At 40.9% G+C, this 13,034-nt stretch overlaps 1 protein-coding gene across 1 annotated transcript in view; it reads right to left on the minus strand.

Annotated features, from left to right (window-relative positions):
- The window catches only part of ddx46 (DEAD (Asp-Glu-Ala-Asp) box polypeptide 46), a 13,722-nt gene extending 1,278 nt beyond the window's left edge, over nucleotides 1-12,444 (minus strand). Inside the window, exons 1-22 of the mRNA XM_013909473.1 lie at nucleotides 12,276-12,444; nucleotides 11,945-12,103; nucleotides 10,822-10,944; nucleotides 10,417-10,504; nucleotides 10,073-10,241; nucleotides 9,624-9,865; nucleotides 9,212-9,322; nucleotides 8,882-9,047; nucleotides 8,648-8,768; nucleotides 8,277-8,452; nucleotides 7,921-8,042; nucleotides 6,499-6,577; nucleotides 5,498-5,580; nucleotides 5,123-5,287; nucleotides 4,843-5,005; nucleotides 4,300-4,493; nucleotides 4,037-4,174; nucleotides 3,534-3,683; nucleotides 3,167-3,394; nucleotides 2,723-2,941; nucleotides 589-733; nucleotides 114-187 (exon numbers count right to left, since the gene is read on the minus strand). Coding sequence (XP_013764927.1) covers nucleotides 114-187; nucleotides 589-733; nucleotides 2,723-2,941; nucleotides 3,167-3,394; nucleotides 3,534-3,683; nucleotides 4,037-4,174; nucleotides 4,300-4,493; nucleotides 4,843-5,005; nucleotides 5,123-5,287; nucleotides 5,498-5,580; nucleotides 6,499-6,577; nucleotides 7,921-8,042; nucleotides 8,277-8,452; nucleotides 8,648-8,768; nucleotides 8,882-9,047; nucleotides 9,212-9,322; nucleotides 9,624-9,865; nucleotides 10,073-10,241; nucleotides 10,417-10,504; nucleotides 10,822-10,944; nucleotides 11,945-12,103; nucleotides 12,276-12,292 — 3,132 coding nt within the window. The 5' untranslated portion in view covers nucleotides 12,293-12,444. The remainder of the gene's footprint in view (nucleotides 1-113; nucleotides 188-588; nucleotides 734-2,722; nucleotides 2,942-3,166; nucleotides 3,395-3,533; nucleotides 3,684-4,036; nucleotides 4,175-4,299; nucleotides 4,494-4,842; nucleotides 5,006-5,122; nucleotides 5,288-5,497; nucleotides 5,581-6,498; nucleotides 6,578-7,920; nucleotides 8,043-8,276; nucleotides 8,453-8,647; nucleotides 8,769-8,881; nucleotides 9,048-9,211; nucleotides 9,323-9,623; nucleotides 9,866-10,072; nucleotides 10,242-10,416; nucleotides 10,505-10,821; nucleotides 10,945-11,944; nucleotides 12,104-12,275) is intronic.
- Between the last annotated feature and the right edge of the window lie 590 nt (nucleotides 12,445-13,034).

Genomic DNA, 13,034 nt, shown 5'->3' on the forward strand with positions numbered 1-13,034 from the left:
GGGGGGGAAAAAAGAAAGAAACGGGAAATAAAATTAAACATTTTCGGCATAAAGTCACTGCATAATAAGAGTGGATGACATGTTTTAACACGTGTGAGCAAAAAGATACTTACTAATCGGATGAGCTCTTCCTTGATTAGCCGTGTAATTTCTGTTTTGGCTTTCTGCACAGCCAGTTCATTTGCACCTACAACACAAACAACATGTTAATATTCAGTATAGGCTGCTCTGTTAAGGAAACTGGACACCCCATTAGGAAATTAATTGCCTTCGAGGTAATTTAAAAAAAAAATACCAAAAGGGAGGGAGGAGTTGTATTTTGCAAGAGGCACTTTTAGCAGCATGATTTAAGCCAACAAAAGCTTTTTTTTCCTTCTTTAAAACTTGAAAAGTCAAGATTATCTGCTCCGTGTGATAACTAGTTTATAAACTTCCTGCGTTGTGCTGTTCTCAAGTTATCATGTTCATTGTTCGTGTTCACTGAACCTTAGAGTTCAGCAATTGTACAGCTGCCCTAAAAATATCTTGTTATATCAGGTGTCAGGACTTTAAAAAAAAAAAAAAGGACAGACGTTCTTTGACACATACTCTCAATAGCCAGGTAGATCTTGCGCTCTCCTTCCTTGGGCTCTTTGCCTGGAGGGAAGTACGTTCCTCTGATGGTGATGGCAGCTTCAGAGTATTCACCGATCCTCTGCAAAGCTTCTTTAGATGTCACCTTCCACCTGGCAGTCTGAGGGAAGGAAGAAAAGGAAGATTTTATAAGCCCTTTTTTGTCTGCTTTATGTTCAGAGGAAGAAACAAAATACTTTGGGATTCTTGATTGTTAATCAGTCGTGACAAAAAACACAAAACGCTCAGTTTAAGCATCTGTCATCTAAAAGATAAGCCCCTCTCCCGGACAAAAAGCATTTGTATTGAGCATAAACATTTTGCCAAAAATTAGAACAGCTTAGCTTTTTTAATCAGAGATTAAAAGAAAGTTATTTTCTTAGTAGCTTAAAGAAGTCGAGGATTTTAATGTCAAGTATTTTTAATAGATGGATTTGCTTAATTTTCCACTCAAATTTGCATATGTTAGACTTTACTCATGATGCACCAACTACACGCCGGAGATGAATTTTAAAGGAGTATAACAGGAATGACTACTAGGCGCTCAGGTCTCCAGCTGTCTGCGTCCGTGTTCGCAATGGAGAATAATCAAAACTTACGTGTAAGAAAATCAGGAACACACATTCACAGATGTTTAAAAAAAAAAAAAAAAAAAAGTACAAATGGCTTTCCAACTTTAAATCTGAAATTGCATTGCTAAAAAAAAGGGACAGTGTAAGTCTTACATAAACACTTAGAGAAACAACGTCTATGCTAGAAAAACTTGAACGCGTTTCACTTGAAACCACAACCAGGAGATGAGTTTGGTGTGGTGTGAAAATCCCTAAAAAGAAAGCAAAGAAAACACTCAAAGACGTGTAAAGTGGAACTTCTGGTATGTATAGGTAGAATGCCTGCAGACTAAAAAGTGAGCAGACTCTAAAATGAGAATCATCTCTCAGTTTTATAGGGGTTTTAGCAACGTTCACTCAACACAACGTATAAAAAAGCAAGATGAGAGAAGAAGGAGGTCTTACAATAATGCAAAAAAGAATGACAGGATATCTGTACATTTGGCAGGAAAAATAACTTTTGAAGGAATTTTGCTGGATTTTTGTTATTGCTCCCCACATGAAAGTACACTTTAATAATAGTAAATCTGGGTGTTGGAGGAAATGTGGCTCCCAAACTGCAGAGCATTATGTCTGCTGGGAATGTCAACACATGCAAAACTACTGGATGGAAACAGACAGGGTGTGACAGGGTGGATCGTCAACACTCACATATGACCTTATGTCTGGATAACTTTCCACCAAAGGAATCAATAAATAATCATATTGATGATGTTGTTTCATCGCCTTATGATGTATTATGATCCTTAGATTTCCCCGTTACGCATTCGTTATTTATATACAAATGTATGGATAACCAGGTAGCTGCAGGTTAGTCTTACATGTCTGTAAATTTGCTGAAAAGTTTTAAATAATAATAGTTGGAAAAAAAATGCAAAAGCATGTGAGCCCCACATGACCTCTGAGCTGTTTTATTTCCCAGTTGCTCAAATCAGCAGACCAGCTGCTCCTGGATGTGCCGAGGACACACTACCAGTTTGCGCTTGTGACCCACCTCTTCATCTTGGCTTTTCCCAAGTGTGAGATGTTGATTTTACTTTTTGATTTTAAAGCTTTACTTGTGTTTAATTCTGCCTTGATGCTTTTATTTTACATTGTAATTTTAATTCTATTTATTTTATTCTAACATATCTTTATTTTTGTATCCTGAGGTTTTATCAGTGGTTGCTGTTTTTTAAAGTACTTTAAAGGAAGTTGGCTTGGCTTATCAGCAGCACGGGCTAAGCTAACAATCCAACAACAGCACAAACAGAAATAAGCTAGCATGCAGACAGTTGATCCCCATATTTTTGACACAGACCCCTGGTGACAATACACAGCAACAACATCCAGATTCATGATTCCTTCCCTATGCTGTTTTGGAGAAATGACTTAGTCGAGTTAAACTACTGAAACCCAGCGGCTGTGAAAAGAAAACCTGAGTCCAAAAAACAAAGAGCAAAAATAAAACTGATCCTTGCTGAATATTTCAGTACAGCCCTGCGCTGTGTGCCGCTGACCTGAGGGAAGTCGTTGATCTCCAGCTCCTCTTCATATCTCCTGACTGTCTCAGCCTGCTCAGCCGCCTGCCGCTCCTCCTCCAGCTTCTCCACCGGGGTGTAGTTGAGCTTTGCATTGATCTTTTCTGCCAGCTGCTCCGCGATGGTTTTGGCTGACACTGAGGGGGTCATGATGGTGCCGCCCCGCAGGATGGCGTTGGTTGCCTGCTGCATCACATCCTGTAGACACAGAGTAATTGTAATTGTCACAATGCAAACAAAGTTTTAATTACCAGCTGAGGTCCTAGGATTTTTGTGGGTTGTAAACTCAAAACTAAGTATTGGACACAATAAAAATTAAACCTAAGTGGTTAGTCTGAAAAATCACAAGTCCAGCAATCTCAGCTGTGTCATGAATACGTGCACAACCGTCCACTTCACGGTGGCACTGGAGTCTTGACGTACCTGAGCCTCAGCGCCCAGGTTCTTCTGAGCGTTTATCTTGAGTGCCAGCCTTTTAGCCATTTCCAATTTCTGGATGTTACCAGCAGACGTAGGCCCGAGTCCTGGCAAACCTCCGGGGGCGGCCGCTGTGGCGGCAACAGCTCCAGCTGGACCAGCAGCCGCGCCGGGAGCAGACAGATCCTTCACCCTCTTCTTGGAATTAAACATACTTTCGATTTGCTCCTCAATCTAAGAAGGAATAACAGTTAAACATGTTTAATAATAATAATATAACTGCAATTATTAGAGGACAAAAAAAACTTGAACCCAAGCAGCTTAGCAGAGGTAAGTAAATAATTTAAATCTCCATTATTTAAAAGTTACTCACATCCAGGGCTCCGTCCTCATCGTCAGAGTCCTGCAAACCGAGAGCAGCTTTCTGCAGCTTCTTCCTCTCATTGGCCAGAGCATGCTCAGTCTCATCAAACTTGAAGCCTTTTCCTGAGAAACCACTGCTGCTCTTAATGGTCTTACCCTCCTGCACAGAGCAAAGGGAGGAAAGAAAGAAGCTTTCAAGTTTGTCACGTTGTTCTTCTAGATCTTTTTTAATCTGCTTACTAACTGAGACACCAAAGATCAAATTTTATCCCAATTAATGTTAAGTATTTACAATATAAGAAAACAATAAACAAATGAAATACGAAGTATAGAAGCAACAAACTAGCACCATGTAACTGCAAAGAAAACATAAAAATGAACACGATATTTAAGCTGATGCACTACATGTGCAGAAAGACGTTGCTAATACCTTCAGAAACGTCAACAAACGTTTCTCCCTGGCAGTAAGTACTGCTAAAATATACGATTGCCTACTGCGGGTCTTTATCTTACCGCTTTTTGTTGGTCTTTGAAAGAGGCCCAAAGCTGCTCCAGTTCTGGTGGGACCGGAGAGCCCGACAGCTCCAGAGCTTTAATGATATCGCCAGCATAGCGAACCTGATCCTCCGTGATGAACGTGTAGGCGTATCCCTGAGAAGCAAATGTGTACAGATTTAAACATGATTACCACCAAAAACAAAACACCCCAAATGTCAACACAAATTTCCTAGTTTTTGATGTCTAAAATTAAATGAGCTCCCTTTAAAGGGGCTGACCTTGTTGCCTGCTCTGCCCGTGCGCCCGGCCCTGTGAACGTAGTCCTCGTAGTGGTTGGGACAGTTGTAGTTGACCACCAGGATCAGTTGCTTCACATCAAGGCCTCTGGCTGCCACAGAGGTGGCGACCATCAGACGACACGCTCCATTCTTAAAATCGTTGATGATGCTGTCTCTGTCGTACTGATCGATTCCTTGGAGACACAGAATTACTAATTTGTAGTAAATGTGGCCATGACAGAACAGAAACCTAAAAATATAACTGACAGATTGTATATTCACATTAGGAGGACAAAAAAATATGAATTCATGTGGTTTGATGAGACTTTTTAATATTCCTGGTCGTTGTTTAAACAGACCAGATCATCCCAAATACCTGAAATTGAAAAGTGATTGACAATCTGCTAGCCAATGAAAATTCAATATGATGAAAAAAAACAAACTAATGAGGCTTCTAAATGAGACTTGAGAAACCAGAGGGTGATGTCACAGTAGCTTTGTTATTCATCATATGGCTGTCAAAGTCAAAGTGTGGCTCACTACCTCCATGTAAAGACATGCAGGGGTACGAGGCTTTCATCAAGTCTTTGAGCAGTCCATCTGCGTGCTCCTGTTTGTCCACAAAGATGATAACAGATCCTTTTTCCTGGTAGTGACCCAGAATCTCCAGCAGCTTCAGGAATTTCTTGTCCTCATCGATTACTAGCTGCAGAAATAAAAACAGATACTTTTTAAAAAAAGGGGGGAATTAAAACTGAACTAGTAAGCAGAGAAACTGAAAGGGAAAGTTACTGTTTAGTGAGATGTAACATAAATGGCTTACCACGTGTTGCTCCACATCAGAGCAGACGACACTGCGGCCTCCCACCTGGATCTCCAGGGGCTTTGACAGGATCCTGCGAGCCAGCGCCTCCATGGCTCTGGGGAAAGTTGCTGAGAACATGACCGTCTGACGGTCTGGACGCACGTTGTCAACGATACGCATCACCTGGTGTGTGAATCAGAGGGGGAAAAAAAATATATCTGCGAATTTTTGTCACTGAACATTTTCTTTTGCAGGTTCAAAGTTGATTTTTCCTGGCTTTATAAAACATGTTGAAGACAACCATTCCTCAAGTGCTAAACATTATACACTAAAAATGCTTCATTTGATGCTGCTCATTTGTGAAAAGCTGTATGTTAATGTATAATCACCCACCTGTGGCTCGAAGCCCATGTCAAACATCCTGTCTGCCTCATCCAGGACCACATATGTGACTCTGCGGAGGTTGGTTACCCGACCTACACATTAAGGAAGACGGGCATAAGGAAATCAGTTAAATATGAACAACGCCAAGGCTTAACAGGCATCCTGCCTTCTTCACATCACATGAAACTAGTCTAACAAAACACAGAAAAGCTTTTTCCATGATACAACTACTTGATACAACTGGACAATAAATCAAGGCATCCTAATTTCAGCACATTTTTCAAGTGGCCAGAGTTTTATTGCATTGGTATTTTAGGCTGTTCATTTCTTTGCTCGTCTTGCGTACCATCTCAGGGGCAACTGGGACCTGTAAAACATATAATACAAGAGATGGAGCCACATCAAGCACTATCTGAGCGAGCGCCTTTTCACCTACAAGGGAAACATATTACAGATTACCTCGCATGTGTGGAAGCAACAAGAAACCCCTTCTATCATACTAACTGCTACACACATGTAATAGCTACTTTCTAAGTACACTAGTGTTTTTTTCACATTTCTATGCAAAGGCTCAGTGCTGCGCAGGACTCTACAATCATATTTACTCCCAGAAGCAGCACATTAAGTCAAAATAACCTGACATGATGCAAAACTCTGATATAATACAGTGCATACCCCTGACCACCTTACATCCATGTTATGATACACTTATCAAACATTACGATTGTTTCCTGCTTGAAGTCAGAGGAACCGTGGAGGCAGCACCAGGTCCACCTACCTGTACTTGGCCTGAGCTTCGGGAATAACACATCAGTCTTGTAGATATGAGTGATCCCAAAGGTGGTCAAATAATGCCAACAGTTTAGTAAGTAGTACTGATTTGGTTCATTATGTACTGTATCATACTGTTTAATCCATGCAAAGCAACAAGAAAAGGCATCAAATGTGCAGATTTGCATTTATGTCCTATAAGGATAGAGAAGCGACACGACCAAGAGTGATGAACTCACCGCTGTTGGCCCCCAACATGTCAATCATTCTTCCTGGTGTGCACACGATGATCTCAGCTCCTCTCTTCAGCTCAGCAATCTATAATACAGAAGGCAGCGTTAAGGAAAAACACACATTTTCTTTCTGTTACAGGAGTTTTGAGGGAGGAACAATGTCCAGAATTTAAACACTTATAATACCAACACAAACACAATAAAGTGATTATGGTGCACGAGGAGCGTATACAATAATGAGCAACTTGAATTTGGAAGTTTCTGCTACTGGGTCTCAAATCGGTGTTTCCTCCAAACCTTTTCAAAATTCTTCAAATTATTTTACAATATATTTTTTAAGAAGTCTCAGCCATGCATGTTTTTGTTTAAATATATACAAGAATTGCAAAATAGTTTAGAAGACCAATTTTAGGTTGGTATTTTATGCCGTTATTTGATAGTATAAAAGATAGACGCAGCCACAATGTCGTCACCGTTCAGTTTGACATCGCCACTTTGGTGTTTTGAAATTAGATGTGAAAAGTGAGACTCAAACTGAGGATATCACCACCTAGTAAACAACCTGGATAATCCAAGTCGTTAGCCAGTGAACATAACCTGGATATTCCTCCTTTCTGACTACGAATGGCCATCATTTAGACTCAAGTCTTCAGGAAAGTGCTTACAGGTAACAGAGTAAAGGAAACCAAGGGCTGTTATAGCACAGACTCTACTACTTAAAATCTTCTTGCAATTGGAGGAATCACCCCCTTGCTGTCCATAAAAAGAAGCAGGTTTAATCTTCTACTCCACCTCAAAGTTAAAGTGGAATTTATGGTTCAGCAGGGAGAGCTCGCTCACAATATGCTGGAAGTCCAGGGATGGCCCATCTACGGTCTACCTGCACAGAGCTTTTTGTCAGTTGAGGCAGCGAACAAATAAGTGCTACAGCCGGTCTGTGGGCCACTCTTCTTGTGCTGTTGATATACAGTATTTTTGACATGCACTACTGGCATTTTGGAGGACTGCATGGAAGTGTTTTGCAGTGGGTGAAAACCCTTCTCTCCACTCACTGTCCACACAGAAACCTGTACGTGGATGGAACAAGCGGAACCACAATTTGCTCTGAAGCCTGTGTTATACTGTCAATGTTGACAGTAGTCCTGTAAGCAGTTATTATAGCAGCAGTTGTTCTTTTGTTGTTGTTTGTTTTTTTAAACACAACCTATTGTAGTTTCCCACACTATTACATCAACATCAGCCTGAATCATTAATGCAAGGCAGGATGGATCCATGCTTTCAAGTTGTCTATACCAAAATCTAACCCTACCATCCAATATATAAATCCATTTTTGGCTCTACTGAAAAGCATGAGCTGCTATTTCAGATGGACACCATAGGTCTATTAAACCTCTAAAATGATGTAGTTGTGCTACAGCGCACACTTACCTGTTCACTGATGCCCGTGCCTCCATAAACACACACCACCCTGAGTCCCAGCGGTTTAGAGAATTTCTTACACTCCTTTGTGATCTGCAGAGCCAGCTCTCTGGTTGGAGTCATAATTACAGCTGTGTAAAAGGGAGGAAAAACAGGGTAATTGGATTGTTGTTGTAAGGAACAACGAAAAAAAAACTTGACCATTTGGTCTTCATCTGACCTACAGTTGGGTTCTGAACCCGGACTATGAAAAGCAAAGGAATCAGACAGGATTCATATGTTTTTATTTGAATGTGATCAAAAGATGAGTTTATTTATATTTTAGCGAGAAGCCCGAAGGAAAAATAAAAGTTCCTGTTGCTTACAGATTGGGCCCTCAGATTCCTCCAGGGGTCTCTGGTCCATGATGTGTCGGAACATGGGCAGCAGGAAAGCTATGGTTTTCCCGCTGCCGGTCTTAGCAATACCAATGAGGTCTCGGCCCGACATGATGGCAGGGATGGCCTGGGCCTGGATGGGTGTGGGTTTCTCATAACCGTGCCTTTAAAAGAAAACCATGAGCATCTTGTCAGAAAGAGTCATACGCAATCCCAATATATTAATTATATATTTGTGGCTAGTCTTGAGTGAATATGAATGGTCATATTCATTGGCTTATTAATGGATTTTATATAAAGAGAAAAGACTGCTCACTGCACAATGATTTTCAAACATGCACACACAGAGACACACTCACTTCTTCAGGGCGTTCAGGATCTTCATCGACACTCCACACTGCACCCATGTCTTGATGGGTTTAGGACAGCCTTTCCCTTTCACCGTAATGCCTTCCAGTTCCAGCCTGTACGCATTCACTTCTGTATTTATTTAAAATACAATAAATAAATTGAATAAAGAGATTTTAAACAGGTAATTAAGCATGAAAAAGACAAGTCGTTTATCATAGAACAGATATGGTTTTCTCACTGACCTTCTGTAGTCATCTTGGCCAGCTCGGGCACCTCTACGTAGAAGTTTTTGCGGTACGATTCATACTGGATCTTTGTGTGGTCAACAGGCTCCAGGATCTTCCTTTGTTTGGTCTGGAAGCCTGTCAGAGCCGTCTGGAGATCAACCTCTTCCTCCTCTGATGAGTACTGTCAAACACATGAGCATCATTTTAGATTGTTAAAAGATCAGCCCATCAGCAGAAAGCAGATTAATTACTGAGGATCTCTGTTTCATTCATCTCAGCTTCTCGGGCAGCGAGAGAAGAGGTTTAACCTTTATTATATAATCAAAGCAAGCATTAAAATCTCACCTCCATGGCATCCTGGTCATTCTCCATCAGCTCTCCCTTCTTTTTGTGCGTGTGAGGTCCTTTCTTGGTTTTAACGACTGTCACCACTTTGGTCACAGTCATTGCACCTTTCTGCAGAAGAAGAGAAGACACGCATATTCATCAGCAGAAGAACAAACATCCATAAAGGCAGCATCTGGTCTGACACTAGTAGATGATAAACCCAAAGCCACACGCTTCCAGTGACGAACACCTAAAGACAAAATGATAGCAACTACACAAACATCAGGAAAATGTTGACAAACTTCAATTGCATTTGAACATTTTTTTCTAAGATTTTTAGTTCAGGTGTGTTTTTAGAGCTGATCCTAATGACTTTGGGGAGGGTTGGGCAATAAGGATAACACTGCAAAATGCGGGATTTTGTCCTCACCTTATCATTTCCTTTCATGGCTCCAATGTTGAACTTCTTCACTTCCTGTTTCACCTCCTCCATATAGGCATCCAGGGGATCTATATCATCCTCCTCTGTCTGCTGCTCCATGGGAGTCTCCTTGTCCTTATCGTCATCACCCTCTTTCTTACCATCCTTTAACTCCTCTTGCCTTTCCCCTTTCCCATCCGCCTCCTCGTCATCATCTCCCTCCATTACAGCAGAACCGTCCTCGTCATCGTCTGAAATGAAGAGTTAATTAAGATGCTGGGCAAAGATAAACCTATAGCAAGTATTGGTCAGTTAGCTGATAAAATTAAAGCAAATAAAGGGTGACTGATTGGTTTATCACACAGATAAAGTTTTGTTAGACACAGTTTAAACAATTTAAACTACTCGTGAAGTCCAAAGTAAAAATTCAACAGTGTTTTCTCCAGTTACTTCCTCACCATCATCGTCCTCCAGGCTCCATTTCTTGCCCTGCTTCATCTCCTCCAGTTCTTTCTTGATCTCTCCGATGTTTTCGATGGCCTTCTTCCTCTGCTCTTCCCTCCACTTCTCCACCCGCTCCTTCCTCTTCCTCATCTCCTCCTCCAGTTTGTTCTGGTCAAAGTCTTGCTGCATGAAAACAAAGGAAAAGCACAAATATTTTACTTCTCATTATGTTCTTTACTTGCTTGCTTATTATTTCAAACAAAGAGGCACTTTAAAGTTCTTTCTATGGGCAAAGAAAAACATGAAGAAAGGACAATGGCATTCAAGCTAGCAGAAATAAACATATCAACCAACTTACATCCTCAACCTTTTCATCTTCTTTCTCCTCTTTAATCTTTTTCTTTTCAGCTATTGGCTCCAGGGTGTCCTTCTCTTTGCTTTTAGCCCTGCAAGGGAAAAAGAAAATAAGACAAAGTGTAATAGATGGGATTATGGAATTGCTCAGATTAAGCAAATCATCCATCCAATTTACAAGGTCTTCTATACCGTTCACCACTTCTAGAGGACAGTTTAATCTTTATAAAAATGGAAAGCTCCATATATTATATGGTGTTTTTTTTTAACTGTCGCCAAGCTCTGAAAATATGCCTCACATCCTGGCTGCTGATAGCATCTTTACATGACTCTGCGTGCCAGCAAAAGAACACAGAGGAAGTACAGAGTGTGTGTTTTCAATATCACAGATGGGAATTTAAAGCCTCACTTTTCATCCTTTTTACTGCTCTTGCTGGGGCTACCAGAGCGGGACCTCCGGGCTCGGCTTCTGCTGCCCGACCGCCTTCTGTCTCGGCTTCTCGACCTCCTCCTCTCCCTGCTCCTGGAGCGCCTGGAAGCCAAAGGCAAACATATCACATGTAAAAGGACAAATCAACAGGGAGACAACAGTTTTGTCAGTTTCAGCTTTTTAAGTGTGCAGATGCGCATCTGAAAGGAAACCTCACAATAGCTTAATCATAATAAAACTGTATCATAAAAAAAGTGCATGAGAGTTTTCATTGTCTCGATTCAAAATGATTCTTCGCCATCACTGTGATTTTTATCCACTGTCCTACTGGATTTGCAAAATTCAACACATGTGAAAGTTTTAGTTCAAAAGAATTTTCAAATCTATGGATGCAATTCTACTGAAATTAAAGATAATTACCAGACAGAGCAACAGCAGTAAACAGTTTTGTTAAAAACTAAATTTGGCTTCTGTTCATCACCGTATAGCTTGGACATATAGCCTGTTGTTTTCCCCCCCCATTAAAGCAGGCTATTGTCTGATGATGTTTATCAAAGAGTTTTTGGTGGACTCTGTTGTCCTAATGTCTCTGAAGGAAGAAAAAAAAATTGAGAACGTGCCCCTCTCCAAGCCGACAATTGACCTTTTCTCATTGGCTCTGGACAAGAACTGTAATGTTTGCGAGTCAAGTTACTCATCTTTGCAAGTGGGAAAACAAAAGAGTGTGAGATTAGCGAGTGCCCCAGGAGCGATTTATTAACAGAATACCTGCATGCTGAAGCTGAAATGGGACAACAGGCAGGCTACAACCAAAACAATGTCAGACTTTTGAAACAGATGCAAGATAAAGTGACTGAAATGAACCCAGAACTGCAATTGGTATTGTTGAGTCGTATTATAGCTCAGGAAGTGTTGTGCAAGTCTGCAAGAGATGGTCATTCTGCCTGCATATGGTTGGAAAGTCAGTATTGTTACATCGGATCAAAAGAGTGACCAAAAACTTCAATTTGTGTTCAGGCTGTAAACACCAGAAGACTTCAGTCCACTTCAAAATGTATTTATGTACGTGTACACTTAAACTTAAGTTCAAACCACCACACACCTGGCTCGTTTTCTGTCTCTGGAGCGCGACCTGCGGCGATCCCGGCTCCGTGACCTCTCCCTCCGGCTCCGCTCGTCTTTCTTGGAGCGCTTGTCCGGGGAGCGACTCTTTGATCGGCTACCCGACCGTCCCCGAGATGCGGAACGTTTCCGGTAATGCCTGTTGATTAAAAAAAACACATGATATGAGAGATTAGCTCTTAGTTAACGTGCATAAACGTCAGTACGCTTTTAGCCAGCATGCTAACGCTAATCTAAAATCGCTTCCTCAAACAGAAGTTAGTCACACTCGATTCACCAGCACCAGACTAACCGGAAAAGTCCAGACATACCTCGACTCACGTCCCATCTCGAACCCACGCAGATAAGTCTCGCAAAAAAAGTGAAATTAGTTCTCAAAAAATAAACGAGTCTTGCGCGTCGAGTGGATGTTTGTGTGTTTGAACCCGCACGTAAAAAAAGTGCGACTCTACAACTCCTAAACTCCACGGGTAAAAGGTTGCTGCGCCACCAAGTGGTGGGAGGTCAGAATACCCCAGCCTTATCACGGGCTGTGTCGCAGGGCTTTTCATTTGTGAGCGGTTCCCGAACTTTATGAAGATGATTTCATTTTCATTTATTTCACCTTATTCATCTCTTTATCTTTCGTGGAACTGAAACATTTTAAAATGCTCTCATTCTTAAATATAAGATGTATTAATTGGAGGATCAGTGGTTTATTGGTTCCACCACAGAGTTATAAATTAAAAACCTATTTATCTTTCTTGTTATCTTCCACATTTTAAAGCTGAGACTTACATGAGAGATCGCACTGGATTTGAAAAGAAAATACTTTTTTTTTAAAAAATCCTCCAATGGCAGCTTTTTGTCACTACTGGGGTGAATCTAAATGCAAAATGTTCAACGTAGCAAATATTTGCTAGAAGATTGGTTAAATTTCAATACGAACCATGAATAGTAAAGTAAAAGAAGAGTAGTAACCGTAAAGACAAGACGTATAACAGCAGATCAAATGATTCCAATAAGTTTTTTGGGGGGTGGGGGTTGCATATTTGTTACACGTGCATGTTTCAGATAATCAAACAAATGTT

Source organism: Pundamilia nyererei, unplaced genomic scaffold (genome assembly GCF_000239375.1).
Source record: "Pundamilia nyererei isolate P.nyererei 1_Seehausen unplaced genomic scaffold, PunNye1.0 scaffold00026, whole genome shotgun sequence".
NCBI lineage: Eukaryota > Metazoa > Chordata > Actinopteri > Cichliformes > Cichlidae > Pundamilia > Pundamilia nyererei.